This window comes from Opisthorchis viverrini, assembly GCF_000715545.1.
Source record: "Opisthorchis viverrini unplaced genomic scaffold opera_v5_365, whole genome shotgun sequence".
In the NCBI taxonomy this organism is placed as follows: domain Eukaryota; kingdom Metazoa; phylum Platyhelminthes; class Trematoda; order Opisthorchiida; family Opisthorchiidae; genus Opisthorchis; species Opisthorchis viverrini.
Window position 1 is genome coordinate 477,669 of NW_008752028.1, and position 15,848 is coordinate 493,516.

Sequence of the window (15,848 nt, forward strand, 5' to 3'; positions counted from 1 at the left end):
GTTCTTGTTGTCAGTTTCTGTCCAGATTGCCTGAATGAATGTCTGGAGGTGTAGGCACCTCGGAATGATTGTGTTAAGCTAGCACTAAGTCCCTTCCCCATCCACCTTTATTCTTTTCTTCACAATAAGGCTTTCAAATAAGTCATGGTTGTACGGCAGTGAAGCATCGGCGTTGAACACTGATGTCATGCTGTCGATGATGATGATGACTGGTACATTGGAAACCTAGTAGGGTCAGCAAGTTTAAGAGGCATTTATATGTAACTTTTTTTCTGCAGAGCCTACATACTTAGACAGCAATTTGTTGTGCACACACCTATTAGTGGTGAAAACCTTTCAAAGTGACTCCGCTTAATAATGTCGCTTTTTTAGTCCACAATATTCAAACTATCCCCCACCAACTTCCGCCATCCTGGTTGCAACTACTAGGGTAAATTTGTCCACACTGAGAGTTCCCTCTATCATTATCCGTAGTGTTGGGATGAAATATTCGAATTTACGAACACGCTTTGCACCATTCCCCCCCCCCTCTGGAGCGACCATTTGAGGTCCACTCTGTCAACGGTCCCCATAGAAAAGCTTTATCCTAGCCAAAAGTTCTACTTGTCTCCAATATTTCTCAAGGTCCAATATATAGTAATGTTTGAGTGTCACCAAAAGGTCGAAATATGTTGCTAATGGTGAAAGGAGAGGGTAGAGACTCGCTATCAAATTCTGTAGGACCGTAAAGAAAATGGTTGGGAATTGTCGTATACACCTAGGAATAGCAATGACGCTGCTGAACATACCAGCTACGGTACCTCCACATCTCAAATGCTGTTTTTGCTACTTTAGTTAGTGAATAAAAAATAAATCGTTCAGCTGTAGCACCCCTTCGGTGCCTAACTGCCATGCCACCCGAAGGCTGCAAGAGGGCTAAGATACTGCCAGGTTGCCCAAGCCTGGACGGAGGGAGTCGAGAGGCCAGAGATCGAGTTCGACCCACGGACCTTTCGACCAGTAAACTCACGTTCTAATCACCTGAACCATCTCGCCCCTAGTTCTAGTTAATAGATTCGATGATTTCCGGAGGGATCTACTTTTCAATCGGTACGTTCAAACTTTGGAATTTTTTGAGAGCTACTTTGAAAAAGACTATAGTCTCATTAGAATGAGTAGTGGTGCTTCCTCCGATCTTTTACCTGAATTTTTTGCTAGATGAGTTCGTGCACTGCCATTCCGATCACTCGGGTTCGAACTTCTCACGGACGCCCTCGGAAAAGTTTTTGTCTCTGTCACTATAGACTGTACCTGTTTTCTTCGGAACATGAACTGTAGAACAAATTCGGTTTAGGCTCAGAAACCATAGATTCCGCGTTTTCTAACCTACCGTTGTCTTTTCATCTCTGTCAGGTTGTTCAGTCCATCTCTTCGTGCCGGTTTTGATCACTTTTTCTTATTTCGATTCCAGATTTTCCTCAGTGACGGGAACCACACTGTCCTCTCGTCGTTACGGCCGAGTCCGTCAGCGTCGCAAACGTCGACGGCCACCCCCCATCAGCCGCGTAAGTTGTGGTTTTCAGTGAATCCGGACAACCTACGTATGCATGCATGCATCCTTTTCTACTTGTCCGCCTGAATCAGTTTGTAGGCTGGCTCAGGAATTCCAACGAATCCAGAAAGGTTTTCGTTTTGGTTGCCCTTTTGATTAGCACGATTTTTGACCCTTTTCGGCCCTTTTCGGATGTCTCCTCTCAATAATATTGCTGTTTGTGAAAATACTTCTCAACGTGGCTTGCTTTCGTCTTCCATATTCCAAGGAAAAAAAATCTTGTTTTTCAACGGACCCGATGAACATTACAACTTATTCTGCATTAGGTTGAATCATACGGGGACTGGTAGGTTATCCGGTTTTATCAGGTTGGGCCGACCCAGTGCCCGTATCTGGTTAGTTACATTCAGAACTCAGTCGTTCTGTTCTTTCCGGGCTGGCCAGCGAAATACCTGCTAGGTATCGGGTTAGTTGGAGTCTTCTACCACCACAATGTCAAACCAAGTCTAAACCTGTATGCAATCATACCGTACGTAAAGCATGTGTAACGACAACATTTTCCAAATTCAGCTGATCTCTGGGCGCACCATAGGTAGCTGATACCAAGTGATCACCGAAATACGAGTGGTTGTTGGATGTACACAAGTCCCACTGAACCAAGTCCGTTCTTTGATTCGGGATGGGAGCACTGTGTATTGTTGGTCATTCATCGACCATTAACGGGTCAGTTGGTCCTGTTGGAGCGTCCAAATGATGTAGGTTAGACGGATGGAAGGCTCTACTCAGCCTAGCGAAGGCTTCATCTCAAAACGTAGCCCTTACTGTAATCTGATACACTGAGACGACAAGCTTTTTTGATGTCACAAGTGACGCGAATTAACAAACATGATTTGGGTCCGTTAAATACGACGCAGATTCCGAGGTATGTAAAACTTTTTACAACGCCCAGTGCTCCCCCCTTGAATTCTGAAGGGTATGTTCAGAGACTGGGCATTCTGTAGTATACCTTTGCACCTTGTAGTCAAAAGATGGTATTTTGGTAGCCAATTGATTTCAAAGCGCTTGTGCTTTATCTTCGTCTTCGAAGATGAGAAAAATATTGTCTACATACTCTAGATTGGCAAGATCCTCTCCAGTGACGCCTTGAACACCGGGGTTTTACGACCCTCCAGGGTTCGATGAATGTAAATTTAGGGACTTCCTTACCAAATGCAGGAAACATGCACTAAACCGCGTTGTCGTTTCGCATTGTCGATGATTTTTTTCCCGGAGGACATTTCGGGTCTTCAACCTAAAACTAGCAACATATTTAAATACGGGGTTTATTGGCCGTTGACCAGGTGTCATTTAATCTATTCGCCAAGCTTGCAATTGCAAACGTTTTGAAGCCAATTTCCAAGCTGCCAGCTGATCAGCAACCATAAGCTAGTCTGCCAAGCTCTCCACCGGTACGGAATCGTTCCCCAGTGTCATGCTAGCCGTCGCCTGAATGTTCCAGAATCCCCTTGAAAGAGGACTTCATATGCCACTGTGACGATCCGACTAGTTCCATGTGAAATAGGATTAACAGTATAGGTCATCTGAGGCGTCCTTGTTCCACATCCACCAGCTTTCACCCTGTGTCTTTTTGTGCTTACTAATTGTTCTAACGAAACGAGTTCATTAAGCTGTTGTTCCCTCTCCGAGGTCAGACTCGTTGCTTGTAATTAGCTTCGCCCTCGCATGGCTAATTCGCGTGAATCACCCCCTTGCCTGTTAGCTGCACCTAGGCTAATGGTGCTAATGAATTGGTGAATTACTTTTTCCCCGCTACGCCCCGTTATTTATTTGGACACGTGCTTGTTTACGCACAACACGGAATCTTGCCCTCATTCTTCCTGGGCGTAAACAAACTTCATTCATTGCAAACATTTCCAATAACCTCTTATTTTTCTTTCAATTATAAAGCCAGCACGCAGTGTTTTGACAATCCTTGAGAAAGGTCGTCTACGGCAACCAAAAACGTTGGGTTACAACAAACTGTTCCACTTTGCTGTGTTTTGACTTCATAATTTAAAAAAACTTCTTAATATAACCTCTTATTTTGTTCTTTCCCAGGCTTCCTCTTTCAGCAGCATCACTGACTCGACCATGTCTTTAAACATCGTGGCCGTCACACTCAACATGGACACCGTTAATTTCTTGGGCATCAGTATTGTCGGCCAGTCGAACAAAGCCGGTGATGGAGGCATTTATGTGGGTTCGATAATGAAGGGAGGTGCTGTCGCTCAAGATGGCCGCATTGAACCCGGTGATATGATACTGGAAGTGAACGGAATCAGTTTTGAGGAGATGAGCAATGATGATGCGGTTCGGACGTTACGCGAGCAGGTGCAACGCCCCGGGTAAGTAGTCGTTTTTATGCCTCATTGAAACTGTGGTAGATTATACAGGATTCTAGACGGCTTTGTAGAGCTTTTAGCTTCGTCGTGTACCAAAGGCGCGGCATCAACCGCTCAGATTAATTCACCGATGATGGCCAATTGAAATTTATGTGGACGCATGCGGGTTCAACCTGGGAAATCGGGTTTCACCGACGGGTTCCGAATGGTTAGAAATGCAGTCGAAATTTTTTCGGATGCTTGCTGGTGCCAAGTGCTTGAAACGCATGCTGGTATGACTGATTTAGGGTGCTTGTTCCGTTCACGAATACGGATAACTGATTGGTATCTCCGTCATGTTTTCCATCCTTCTTATTTCCAGCCCAATCACACTGGTTGTGGCCAAGTGCTGGGATCCAAATCCATGCCCTGGCTACTTCACCGTTCCTCGACAGGAACCTGTGCGTCCGATCGATCCACGTGCCTGGGTGTTACACACCAACGCGATGACAGCAGCGGAGCAACAACATCAACAGCGCCGCGGTGAAAACGATCCACAACTACTGTTGAATGGCGCCTCTTCTGGTGGAGAATCCAGTTCGACCTTGAGTCCGTCCGGTGCCGATGGTCTCACACCAGGTATGAGCATGGGGACGCTGACGTCCGGGCAAACTTCAATGCCAATGGGTACAAGCGCTGCCGCGTACAACATGGCCATTTTGTTGGCTTCACAGCAGCAGCAGCAACAGCAGTCAAAAAACGAACACTTGCTACAGCAACCACCCCATCCGCAGTTGCAACTTCAGCATAATCCAATGTATCCCCTACCGAGTTCGATGATTCCTCCAGGATATCCGCAACAGGTTTGTGCCGGCATCCCTACTATATTATTCCCGTACTGTTGTGGGGCTAGACTTGACATCTTTATCGCCCAACGTACCTCACGTGCATTTGGTGTTTCCGTGTGGCCCTGTGTGCTTCCCTTTTCAATATAAAGTGACTACTGATATTCGTTTGAACGCTCGTGGAAAATTGTTATATCGTTCGCATCAAAACTAAGGCGTAACGGGTGCAGAGGTTTGTGATTGTGAACCCCGTTGCTTCCCATACCTTCCCATACACCTCCCGAGGGGTCATGTTCCTTGATTGACAATCGCTGTACTAAATGATATTTGCTCACGTTACACACTCACCTTGTACGGTCGGTCGCTGGTCATTGCAAACCAACATGCACCCTGAACATGTAGTCCGGCACGACAGAAATAAACTGTGCCGCAAACATTGGCTCGTAATATCACGCATAGAAAAGATGGCGCGGCACAGGTTTCCTTCCCCTTGCTTGTTCTTGTGTTAGATAGACTTTCTTGACTAGATTACTAGCTTCCTTATGCCTACAGGGACCGTTAATCGTAGGGCTTGCATTTGTCAAGCGGCGCAGGATAGTGTCAGGTGAAACCTGAGCTGTTCTCAGCTGATCCGATCTATCCGATTGTTAAATCCGTTTCCCACAACAGTCGCCTCGTTTCTAGTGGCCTAGTCGAAGTTGATAAAAACTAACTTACATCTATGGTGCCGAAGCACCATCAGCTGTTCTGTTAACATTGGAGTTTGCGATGAACCCTGTGCTGCTATAAGCCCGCACACCGCAAGCTGCAGCCTTATCAAAGTTCTCAAATTTCGACTGCTGGTGTCCACGAAGCCTTGTTTTAGTTTTTCCGAAGTATCTAGTCAGTAGTGCTGAGGAAGGCGGGGAACCAGCTTACCTGATGAACTAGCTGGTGGCACTCGATAAATTATGCTTCGAATGCCAATAGATAGACTTTCTCGAAGAATACTTTTCGTTCAACCATAAATGACTTGGTTGTTACCAAAGCTTATCAGGCTTAGGAGCGTAGCGGATAAAGTCAGTTAAAGATGAATGTTAATGTGAGGAAATTTTGGAATTTCAGTACATTTATTGTTGCTATGAAGTCAGTCTCTGTTGAAAAGCGAGAAGCATTGCATAGCTGTTTCATCCTTGTTGGGACCCTCGAGCGCTGCGCTTCTCACGAATCTCTAGGGTGATTAGAGCCCGCCACCCGGTTATTAGTTGGAGGTTATGCCGTCCGGTCACTAAGGGCTAATCAATACTCACACCCGTCTGGGTACCTTGATAGATCTCGTGCAGCTACATTCCCAATAGCATCCTTGCATTTTAGCCGTTCCCAGAAATGTTTGGATGCCCCCCCCCTCAATATGACATTTCCAGTACTCACACCCGTCTGGGTACCTTGATAGATCTCGTGCAGCTACATTCCCAATAGCATCCTTGCATTTTAGCCGTTCCCAGAAATGTTTGAACCCCCCCCCCCTCAATGATGATGACATTTCAACCTTGTGATCCTTGCGTCGCTGGTGCCAAACACATTATGTTCACACTCCTATTATGGAATCGGCTTTCAGCGTAATTAGTTTCCAACGACTCTGTTCTATATGACTTCATTATTTTTTCACTTCCAATCCCGTTCAGGTTACTCCAAGCGTGGTCACCGCTTCTAGTTCTTTGCCTGAGATTGAACGCTACTCCGAACCCATTCCACTGACCGTAAACACTGATCCAGCCACGGTGATTGGAGCGTTGATTCAACCTGATTCTGGCCTTGACATCCGTGATCGCATCTGGTTAAAGTTGACTGTGCCTAATGCATTTATCGGTAGGTGTGCGTGTGTACTCGCGCGTACTCCGTTTCTCAATTCTTTCCGCCTGTCCCTAGCCTGCTCGATCACAACGATCACCCCGTGGCAAGGGGGCTTTCCAGTATTCCACACTCCGATCATTGATCGGATGAAACACTAGTTGATCCAGTTTCTGGATTTTTGTGCAGTATGCTTTGTTGCGTAAGACGGTTGTAACACTAATTGTTATCGAAGTGGAGAGCCAGTCCATAAGTTCTTGCAACTTCACCTACTCGTAACACAGTGTTTGACTTTCTTAACTAGGTAGAACAAGCACTTACATAAACTCCTCGACGCTTCCTTTTCCACGTCGTCCAAATTTATTTTGATATTGATGTTGAGGTTCACATTCGGAATGATTATGCGCTCTTCATTTGCACCTTGCATACACACAACAGTGTGAAGCTGTTGTAAGTCAAGCGGATTGCTGGTAGTCTGTCAGTAATCCTCATGCAGCCCGCCACAACGCGAGTTGTTTGTTTCTAGTCGAGATCCACCTACAAGACAACAATCCTTGTCAATATACAGTGTTTTCAAGTAAGCACATCCTTTCAATAGGCCGATCGTTCAGCTGTAACACCCTTTCGATGCCTAACTGCCATGCCACTCGAAGGCTGCATGGGGGCTTGGATGTTGCCAGGTTGCCCAAGCCTAGACAGGGAAAGTCGAGAGGCAGAAATCAGGTTCGAACCACTGACCTTCCGGTCAGTAAACTCGCGCTCTAACCACTTGAGCCATGTCGCTGATGTGTCAGTGGTAGCTAGCTCAGACGTTAAATTCGATGTATTTTTCGAGCCCATGACATTCGTTTGGTTGTCTTCTCACTGTTTCTCGCTGGACGTCGAAGTAGCCTATCTACTCATCAGGGTAAAGTCTCAAGTTATTGACATGCACAGTCCATGAAATGAACACAATGGTAGTTTTTTCTCGTTTTTATTGCGTTTTTAAGGAGCCCATGTTTCAAAACAACACGTAAAACACTTGTAGCTAGTAGTAATAACAAAATGATGTTCCTGTCCATACACACAGGTCGCTCTTTTCTGACTGACTAATGCAACTACATGTGGGCCTTTTCGTAATGGTTGATGGGCAACCCTTTGGTCGTTACTTGGCCGATCGTTTTCCGTCAAATAAGGTGCACCGATTTACAGTATGTCAGTGTAAGCTACAACTCGTCGCCAGCCCATCTGTCGCATTTGCTGTAGTTTCTTCAGAAACCCTCGGCCCACCTCTTTATCACTGACTTCACATTCCCATCAGGCCGAACCAGCGTGTCGGGTACACTCACTGTCACATGCAGAACAACGCTATTCCAACTAATCCACTTGTCCCACCTTGCGAGAGATTTCACTGGGTTACTTCGGCCGTTTGGTCCTAACTCACTTGTAGTTATGTGTTCTTTTAAGGTACATGGCTAGAAAATGGTAACTACATCTCTGCTTCTTGTTTCCTGCAATTTTTCGCCGATTGACTTGTACTCAGAGAGTATATCTTTCAAAGTTGGTATTTTAGACTTGATTGTGTGTCTCGTTGCCACCTGCTGGATTGATTTAATTACTCAACCAAAAAGTATCTCCTTATCATATCCAGTCTATCTGCAAACTCTTCGACAGCCCACTACTGGCTTCGCTGTTCTTGAGGCTGGTCAGGTAGACACGGTACTTGAGTTTCCGTCAATCAGCATGAACGAGAGATTCAGCTGGATTCATTTGAGTTCGTTTGAAAATTGATCTGTTGTGCAAATGAGAGGATTGGGGATCCCGTCTAGTTTGGTTTCAAGGAGAACATGAAGTTGACGGAAACTCGGGGATCGCCCCATCCGACGAACCCCAAGAAGGATGAAACCGTCTGTTGGCTGTCGACGAGTCTTCAGCAACCTTATGAGTAGCGTCATGCGTCTGGATATTGTATAGCGATATCTCGAAAATTGCATTAACTGAAATATGAGGCAGCCTTGTGCAGCACATTAGGTCGGAGAAGACAAGGATTGGGGATCCCGTCTAGTTTGGTTTCAAGGAGAACATGAAGTTGACGGAAACTCGGGGATCGCCCCATCCGACGAACCCCAAGAAGGATGAAACCGTCTGTTGGCTGTCGACGAGTCTTCAGCAACCTTATGAGTAGCGTCATGCGTCTGGATATTGTATAGCGATATCTCGAAAATTGCATTAACTGAAATATGAGGCAGCCTTGTGCAGCACATTAGGTCGTAGAAGACAATCATAAACGAGACATTCAACTGGATTCAGTTGAGTCCCGCCGAAACCAAATTAGTGTGCAAAAGGGAATATTTGATTAATGTTTGTCCCACTTACACCTCGAAACGCCATGTTCTCCGAACCTGTAATATTTCCTCATTTCGAGAAACGTTTGCGATCTGGTTGCCAAGCTCAGCGAGTAAATCAAGGGGCGCCCGACCAGCAACCAATGAACGAACCAGATCTACCAATAATTGGCTAAGTTGCCCGATTCGTCTTTTGTGCAGTCCAACACAAGCAGGGGTCAGTAATCGAATGGTGGTGATTCAAAGAGCATACTTTCGGTCTTGTTCCCGGACTAACAGGATCTCGGTAGCCGACATATATCGGTCCCAGCACGTACTCGAACTCGAAAGACTTCACTGGGCTATCCAGGTCAAGGAATGTGACGTCCAGAATTCCCCAAAGTCATGCTGCTTTCTATTTTCAGTTTCCTTATTTCGTAGCACATAGGCCAGTTATTCCACGTTTGTTCTTGTTGCACAGGTTCTGATCTGGTCGACTGGCTTTACCGTCATCTGGATGGTTTTACGGATCGACGCAGTGCCCGCAAGTACGCATCCAGTTTACTCAAATCTGGCTACATCCGACACACTGTCAACAAAACTAAATTCTCCGAACAATGCTACTACGTTTTCCCCACCATTGCAGGACGTAAGTTTTATATCACCTCAGTTATTCTGGCCAGTTTTGATGACCACGGATGTATTAGCCAGCGTGCAAGTTTACTAGTGCAGTGTTGTTTCCACAGCTGCTTATTCGTGCTACCGTTCTTAGTTCTATGGACCATTTGTACAGTCAGTTCACAATTGCTTTCCTCTGTTTTCCCCTCTTTCAGACATGTCCTGCCTTAGTTTGGAGGAGGTGGATAGTGTGAGCGAAGTAGGTGCATTACCGGCGCCGACATGGGGTCAGAACACGACGAGCACAAATCTGACCGTCGGTCCGAGCACCAACACCAGTAATACTCCAATGCCAGATCACTCCGTCGGATTGACGATGCCCAATTCCGACTTCCTTCCGACTTCAACTGCGATACCACACCTGCCTCCAGGCGTCGCTAATGGTGGCGCCTTGGGGATGGTCGAATGTGGTGGTAGCAGTCAGTACAGCAGCGTACCTTCCGCCCATTATCACCAGCCACTGACCGCCCCTATCCGTCAGTTGATTGCTGACGGTCAGGATGCCGCTGCTGCGGCCGCTATACCCAAGTCGACGACTCATCGGTGTTTACGGCCAAGCAACAGTCAGGCGAACGGCAACAAGAACCCCGGAAATATGAGGAACAGTATGCCAGGTCGGTCCAGTTGAGCCTTTGTTCACAGTGTCACTTTCTTGCGCGTTTGTACGTAGCCGTTGTTGTTCAAAGTAGCAAGGATAAACATTGCCGGTGTCCCGGTTCGTACATACACGGATGGGTTGAACACATCAGCCTTCTCGTCCTGCACCTTCCACTGACAGATCCTCTGGTTGATAGTCCTTCGCTAATCCTGATGCCTCAATTTTATGAACAGGTACTTGTTTACCCAATGCGTAACCGTTGTTTAACACACCACTCATGTGACACTAACTGCTACGAAAGGACAACAAAATCTTCCAGAAAACTACGTCACATTGCCATTCAATTCAAAGCTCTAATGCCCCATATGTGTATGCTTACAATTCGAGTAACAACATTACCATATTGATCGCTAATTCCATCAATTTCATTTGGTTTAACTTTCCTTGGCTCAGCACATAAGATTCTGGTGTCTCGATTACTGGTGTATCATGCCGTAGATCGTCACAGTTTAACCTCGCCAGACACCATATCACTGATGTCACGCTACTTCACAATTGCGTGACCCCAGTTGATTGCTGGACGCATTGGTTATCCTGTGCGGGGAACCAGAGTTCACATGAAAAACCGTGATTTTTCAGTTTTCATCTCGGTTTCACTTTAAGAGCTATAAACCAAGTATATTTTGTCTCCAGCTGCTACATTTTCGATCACCGGAGAATCGGAGATCGGAGGGGATATAGCCAAACATTGATGACGGTATAGTCAGTTAGTTTGTATGAAATCGGTATAGTTATTTTAATGAATCTGGGAGGCCTTGATACAGTAGCGCCACTGATTTAATGGTTGAGCGATGTCTATCAGGCTCAATAACCACCGGTAAGTTGAGTCCCAAGGTCCCTATCCAAAAAGGCGGCAGTTGTCAACCCGACTTAGTCTAATACTTAGTGTTTTCATAATTCGTTTCTGGTTTATCGACCGTCCATCTCTCGATCACCTCCGCTCAGTACGGGACTGGGACTCTACGAAGTAGACGGTCCTCTGGCATCCAAAATACTTGTCCTAACCAGCGTATCCCTCCTACTTCATCATTCCTTACTCGGTGTTCCTACCAAACCCATCCACCACTTCAAAAACACTGATAGTTTTCGTACATCCTGTGCGCTTGAAGGCCACGTTTTAGGTTGAAAGCATGGTACTAAATGATTCACACAGGAGAGTTATTGGTTATCGAGAAAATCCGTGTACTTAGTGTCTGTTTTTGCACTTCCTGGTGTCGTTCCACTAAATACCGAGGGTTTCGGTCTATGGCCTTGTAAGACAGGTGCCTGCTTTCTTAATCCGTGTCGGTAACGCGCCATACTATGCAGTTCATTCCGGTGCAATGTTACAGGTTTGATCGCCAAACTTTCAACCAATGGGCGCTAGGTTGGCTAAGTGCAACGCGACAAGTTACACGACCCTTTCAGTTCAATAAACGCGCTTGCTGTATGGTAATGCGATGTACAATCACCAGAATGGTCCTTCTTATTGTTACGAGACCACGCCGTTCTATCCTTTAGCACACATAACTTACTCTCTTGCAGGCTACTCTGATTCCTCCTCAAGCAGCGATAGTGAGCTGAACCACTTCAGCCGTGGTAAACCATCACACGAGATCCCCGTTTCAAAAAACATTGATCCAATCAATTTCCTACATACCTCCCAAGCGGTAGATTCCACCACACCTCTGGTACGCCACATTCCTCACTCCCAAGTCCCATCAAACCTAACTCGTCCTCTGACCTCCTATGCCACACCGACTTGTTCACTAGCCCAGTCACTCTCCACTGCCAAAGACGTGGCTGCTTCGTCTACGGCTTCGAGCTCCACTTCTGAAGGGAATCGCTCCAAGGCCGTAACTCACACAACACAACAGCCTGATAGCACCAACTGGAATCGAATGCAGCCGGAGATGGTAGGTCAAGACAGTTCGAAAAGCAGCAGTAGCAGTAGCTGTTGTGTCGCAGTTCCGCCCCGCAATACGAGTTTGTTCGACCGACGCGGTGTTATTCCCGGCGCTACCCAATCTCAGGCGCCGTCAGTCGGTAACATGAATCAGCGTGTGGCCAATCACCAGCCCCCTCCGCCTCCGCCTAGGATCTCAACAGCCGCCTGTGGTTTTAGTCTCACTAGCCGCCCTTGAATAGTGAGTCCGTCAACACTGGTTTCCGTTGATCCTTTTGTCACTATACTTTGCCCGAAAACGGTCGTTCCATGTACCGCCCCCCCCCCCCAATAGCTGATTGGATATTTTGTTGATAATTGGGTCGAATGTGTGACGGTCGCAGTGTTTTTACCAAATCTTCCCAAAACTTCGTTGCGTGGATAAATTATGCGTCTTGTTTGGTATATTTGTTCGTCAGGCTCACAGATACGAACACTGTCAGACAGTATACCTTTCCATAGAAGGACTGTGCGACCTGGCTATATACATTTGTCATACGCGTTACCTACCACTGGGCCATCAGTTCACCTCACTCAGTTGAATAACAGTCTAAACTAATCGGTCCTTGGGTCGTGGCAGTAGCTGTCACAATAAAAGCATAGTCGGTATTTAGCTAACATGCTACGATATGAGTGTAGTCCGCCTGTTGGTCAATTCTTTCAAGATTTGAGAAGCCATAGGAGACACGAACGAAATTGGGTAGTCCAAAGGACCACATGAAGCAATATACTGAAGCATACGGTTCGTGCCTCATTGCACAGCTTAATGGCGGCGCTGTTGAGGATTCTGGATACTCGAGTTCCGCAAAATTGTGCTTTGCTGTCGGTCGACTTTGTGAATTCTTTCAATGTTACGCGAAGAAAACGCTCAGCAACCTGGGTGATAAGCCTAAGCTGAAGCATGGAGTAAGCTCTCTCTCCTGTGAGGTTTGACGCTTGTTTGTCTGGCATGCGATATATGTATCAAGCATTAAGTGACGTCAGCAAAACACAGCGTCGTTTCTATTGGTCATGTGCACTCAGATTCCTACACTTCCGTGCTCCGTTACAGTACGTCTCAAGTCATTATTCCCCGGATTCTGTGTTCTGGTTTCGTTTGATGCCATATGTACTGCACCTAGAACTTGTCGCGGCTGCATTATTGTATGATGACGCAACCCCGAATTTCTATATCCACTTTATTTTGTCAGCCTCAACTACCACTTGGTCACTCAGGTGATTCATTTTGTATGGGGGAAATGCGTATCGCGTAGCAACTGCGCGTCCCATGTGTATTTCTTCCTTGATTTTCGCACTGTCTGACTTGACGGGAAAGTCGCTTTTCAAGTTTCTTACTTTCTGTCACTTTATTGCGACTTCCTCGAACTTAGCAGTGAGTCAGACCGAGTCGATTCAATGATGGTTTTGTGTGGCCCTAGAATGGGTTTTCGGTGGTAACAGTCTTCGTGGAACTCCTCAGCAGCTAACGAATAAACATCACCCCTAACCGTAGCATAAGTTAGGCGCACACAGTCGATGTTAATAGTTTACCAAAGGTCTAAAGGCTATACGTGTAAACTTATCTTGGAAACCCGACGTGGATTCAAATGAATGGGCCGAGATGGCTCAAGTGGTTAGAGTGCGAATGTAACGACCTGAAGGTCCATGGTTTGAACCCGACCTCTGCCTGCCGTTGAATGAAATCTAAACCATACTGAGTAATCGCACAAACACTATTATCATTTCGACAAATACACACATTTGTAAAGAAGTTTATTTTTCACGGGAAACTCAACTGAATCTCTCGTTTATGATGTTCTTCAACTGAATGTGCTTCACAAAACCCGCCTCATGTTTCAGTTGGTACGATATTAGAGACATCACAGTATATTTTCATAAACGAAACCACTCACAAGGTTGCAGAAAACCCTTCGAAAGCCCATAACCGATTTCGCCTTTCTTGGGGATCATCAGGTGCGAGTAGTCCCCGAGTTTCCGTCAACGTTGTGTTCTACTTGAGCCCAAGGGTGAAACCGGTCGTGGACTGTCGAAGAGTCTTCAGCAACCTTGTAGGTAGTTTCCTTAATTAAAAATATTATCATTGCTATTATAGACTTGTTTTTAGTCACGGTCCGCTTTTCTTATCACCTTTAGCGGAAGGATTCTATGAGCACGTACTAAGCAATCGATATTATTTTCTCCTGAGGGTAATGGCGAGATGGCCCAAGTGGTTAGAGCGCGAATTTACTGACCGGAAGTTCCGTGGTTCGAATCCGACCTCCGCCTCTCGACTTCCCCTGCCTAGGCTCAGGCAACCTGGCAGTATCCAAGCCCTCGTGCTTCCTTCGGGTGGCATGGCAGCTAGGCGCCGGAAGGGTGCTAAGCTGAACGCTTTCTTTTTTTTTTTGAGGGTAATGGCTGAAGCGGGGCTGCGAGACCACCACCCGATATATTTGGTACCCGGGCCAACGCACATACACCAGTAGTGGTCAGGTGTTGGCAGAGGGTCACTTAACACCAGATTCTGGAACTGTGTTGGGTTCGCTGACATCTCCTGTTATCAAACACTTAACTCGTGCACAAGCCCCAACTGTGAATTCTAACCATACATTGCTGTAGTTTTTTGTTTTGTCACGATGTTTGATAGTTCCATCAACAAAAGCAGCTGTGTGAACTGTCCATTAAGACTAAGCGAGTGCTACTCAGCGGTCGTAGTAGGTGGGTTGCTTTAATTAAGTCTCCGAAAGTGTGACTCTGTTGTACCTGCAGAATCAGCCAACACTTGTAGTTTCTTACTTCAAACCAGCACCTCACAATTCTAGTGGGAAGGAACGGAAGACGGGAGACGTAAGTGATGCTTTTTGTTGCGAAGGAAACCACTACGGGACAGTAGCAGCTGCAATAGTCTTGCCATTATTTAGAGACGTGTAAATAAACCAACCATTACTGCTAGCCATCCCCATGTTTTTTTTCATCTGATGGAGAGCTTGCGATCTAAATTCCTCGTTTCGGGACATTTCTATTTCTCACTATTTTCATGTACTTCTGGCAGCTCTGATGGTATCTCACTCACCCGTTTCCTCCGGGTCACGTGTAGCAGTTAAATTAATTGTTCTGTTAAATGTTGCTACTCCGTATTTTCAGATGAAAGTCCAAAGCCTACTTCAGTTGCTTCGCCACTCATTTGGTTCGTGAATTTTCGTGCCACTTGCTTTCGACCTGCACCCGTTTGTCTCAATTTCGCAATCGCAGTCGCCTGATAGGATCCTGTAGGTCAGTCTTTTGTACATTTTTCCTCGTTTCTGCTCAGTGAAGTGGGGCTTGTCACCATACGGTTCGTTCTTTCGTCACATCGTGTACCATAATTTATTCTTAATCTTTCTGTATATCTGTCTTTTGATCTGCTGCTCAACACAAGGCTGCTAATAACAGTAATTTTCTCGAATGCCGACTTGTGTTGATCTTTTTGCCTCACTTATTTTGTTTCTGGTTTCGCGCGTTACCTTTATCATGTGCTGATGTTGGCTTTTACTGGTCCATTTCCCCCGATTGGCCGCACAGTAACTTTTTCATTTGTCCATTTCTATCCGTGTTAGTCTGAGCTCCCCGCGACTTTTTTAAACTAATTTTCCTTCTCATCTATAACCGACATTTTGTACAAATCGAATAACCATGCACTTGTTTTCTCATGACGACTTTCTTAGAAAGACGGTTGGGTCACGGGAACTTCTGTTTAGTAC

General features: G+C 46.0%; 1 protein-coding gene across 1 annotated transcript in view; it reads left to right on the forward strand.

Moving 5' to 3' along the window:
- T265_15158 (hypothetical protein) overlaps nucleotides 1-15,848 on the forward strand; it is a gene marked incomplete at both ends in the record, with an annotated part of 51,357 nt that overhangs the window by 31,921 nt on the left and 3,588 nt on the right. Inside the window, 7 exons of the mRNA XM_009176842.1 lie at nucleotides 1,451-1,544; nucleotides 3,629-3,915; nucleotides 4,274-4,754; nucleotides 6,401-6,584; nucleotides 9,351-9,518; nucleotides 9,703-10,152; nucleotides 11,730-12,299. Coding sequence (XP_009175106.1) covers nucleotides 1,451-1,544; nucleotides 3,629-3,915; nucleotides 4,274-4,754; nucleotides 6,401-6,584; nucleotides 9,351-9,518; nucleotides 9,703-10,152; nucleotides 11,730-12,299 — 2,234 coding nt within the window. The remainder of the gene's footprint in view (nucleotides 1-1,450; nucleotides 1,545-3,628; nucleotides 3,916-4,273; nucleotides 4,755-6,400; nucleotides 6,585-9,350; nucleotides 9,519-9,702; nucleotides 10,153-11,729; nucleotides 12,300-15,848) is intronic.